The following is a 1094-nucleotide window of genomic DNA, read 5'->3' as shown; positions in this document are numbered from 1 at the left end:
CGTCTGCTGCTGTCACAGTGAGGATGTGCTGAGCCGTGTCCTCCCGGTCCAGCGCCCTCACAGTCACCAGCTCGTAGTAATTCTTATAGGCTGGCCGCAGGGAGAAGAAGAGCTGATGGTCGAGGGCACAGGACACCTTGCCGTTGGCACCGGCATCCCTGTCCCTGACAGTAAAGAGGGCAACCACCGTGCCGGGCGCTGAGTTCTCGGCGAGGGGACTGCTGAAGGAACTGACCAGCAGCTCGGGTGCGTTGTCATTCACATCCAACACCTCCACCAACACCTTGCAGATTGCCGAGAGTCCCCCACCATCTGTGGCTCTCACACGGAGTTCATGAGTCTGTGCTGCCTCAAAGTCGAGAGGCTTTGAGAGTTTAATTTCTCCACTCCTGGAGTCAATCTCAAACGCGGAGTCACTCTGACTGACTGGTTGACTGAACTGATAGGAGATTTCTCCATTAACTCCCGCATCTGGATCAGTTGCCAGCACAATCAGGACCAAAGATCCCTCTGGTGCGCTTTCCAGGACCTGCCTATGGTAAATCTTTTGTGTGAAGACTGGAGAGTTGTCATTGACATCCAGAATTGTAATGTGAATTTGGGTGGTCCCACTCCTGGGTGGAGAGCCCCCATCCACAGCAATCACACTGAAATCCATCTCTGCCTGCTCCTCTCTGTCTAGGGGCTTTTCCAAAACAAGTTCAACGTATTTGTCATCGTCAATCTGGCTGTCGAAGGAGACGCTAAAGTATTTATTCTCGGGAGAGATGCTGTACTCCTGGATGCTGTTTTTGCCAACATCGGGGTCCCGAGCAACCTCCAGAGGAAAACGAGAGCCCAAGTCGCTCGTTTCAGGGATCTTAAAAGTGACTCGTTCCTCAGGAAAAACGGGCGAATGATCATTAATGTCGTCGAGGGTGACCTCGACCCGAAAGAACTGCAGCGGGTCGGCCAGCAGCAGCTCGAAGGGGAGCGTGCAGGTGTCGGCCTGGCCGCACAGCTGCTCCCGGTCCAGCCTGTCGGCCACGACGAGGCGGCCGCTGGCGCGGTCGAAGCGAAAATGCTGGCGGCCGTCCTCCGACACCAGGCGGGCG

General features: G+C 55.9%; 1 protein-coding gene across 1 annotated transcript in view; it reads right to left on the bottom strand.

Annotated features, from left to right (window-relative positions):
- Positions 1 to 16: 16 nt before the first annotated feature.
- The window catches only part of LOC114073045 (protocadherin beta-5-like), a gene marked incomplete at both ends in the record, with an annotated part of 8885 nt that continues 7807 nt past the window's right edge, over positions 17 to 1094 (bottom strand). The window contains one exon of the mRNA XM_027910849.1: positions 17 to 641. Coding sequence (XP_027766650.1) covers positions 17 to 641 — 625 coding nt within the window. The remainder of the gene's footprint in view (positions 642 to 1094) is intronic.

Source organism: Empidonax traillii, unplaced genomic scaffold, assembly GCF_003031625.1.
Source record: "Empidonax traillii isolate 1590-97213 ecotype Southwest subspecies unplaced genomic scaffold, ASM303162v1 scaffold5100:size8905, whole genome shotgun sequence".
Classification (NCBI taxonomy): domain Eukaryota; kingdom Metazoa; phylum Chordata; class Aves; order Passeriformes; family Tyrannidae; genus Empidonax; species Empidonax traillii.
The sequence above is the reverse complement of the archived record's forward strand: the minus strand, read 5'-3'. Positions and strand labels throughout refer to the sequence as shown.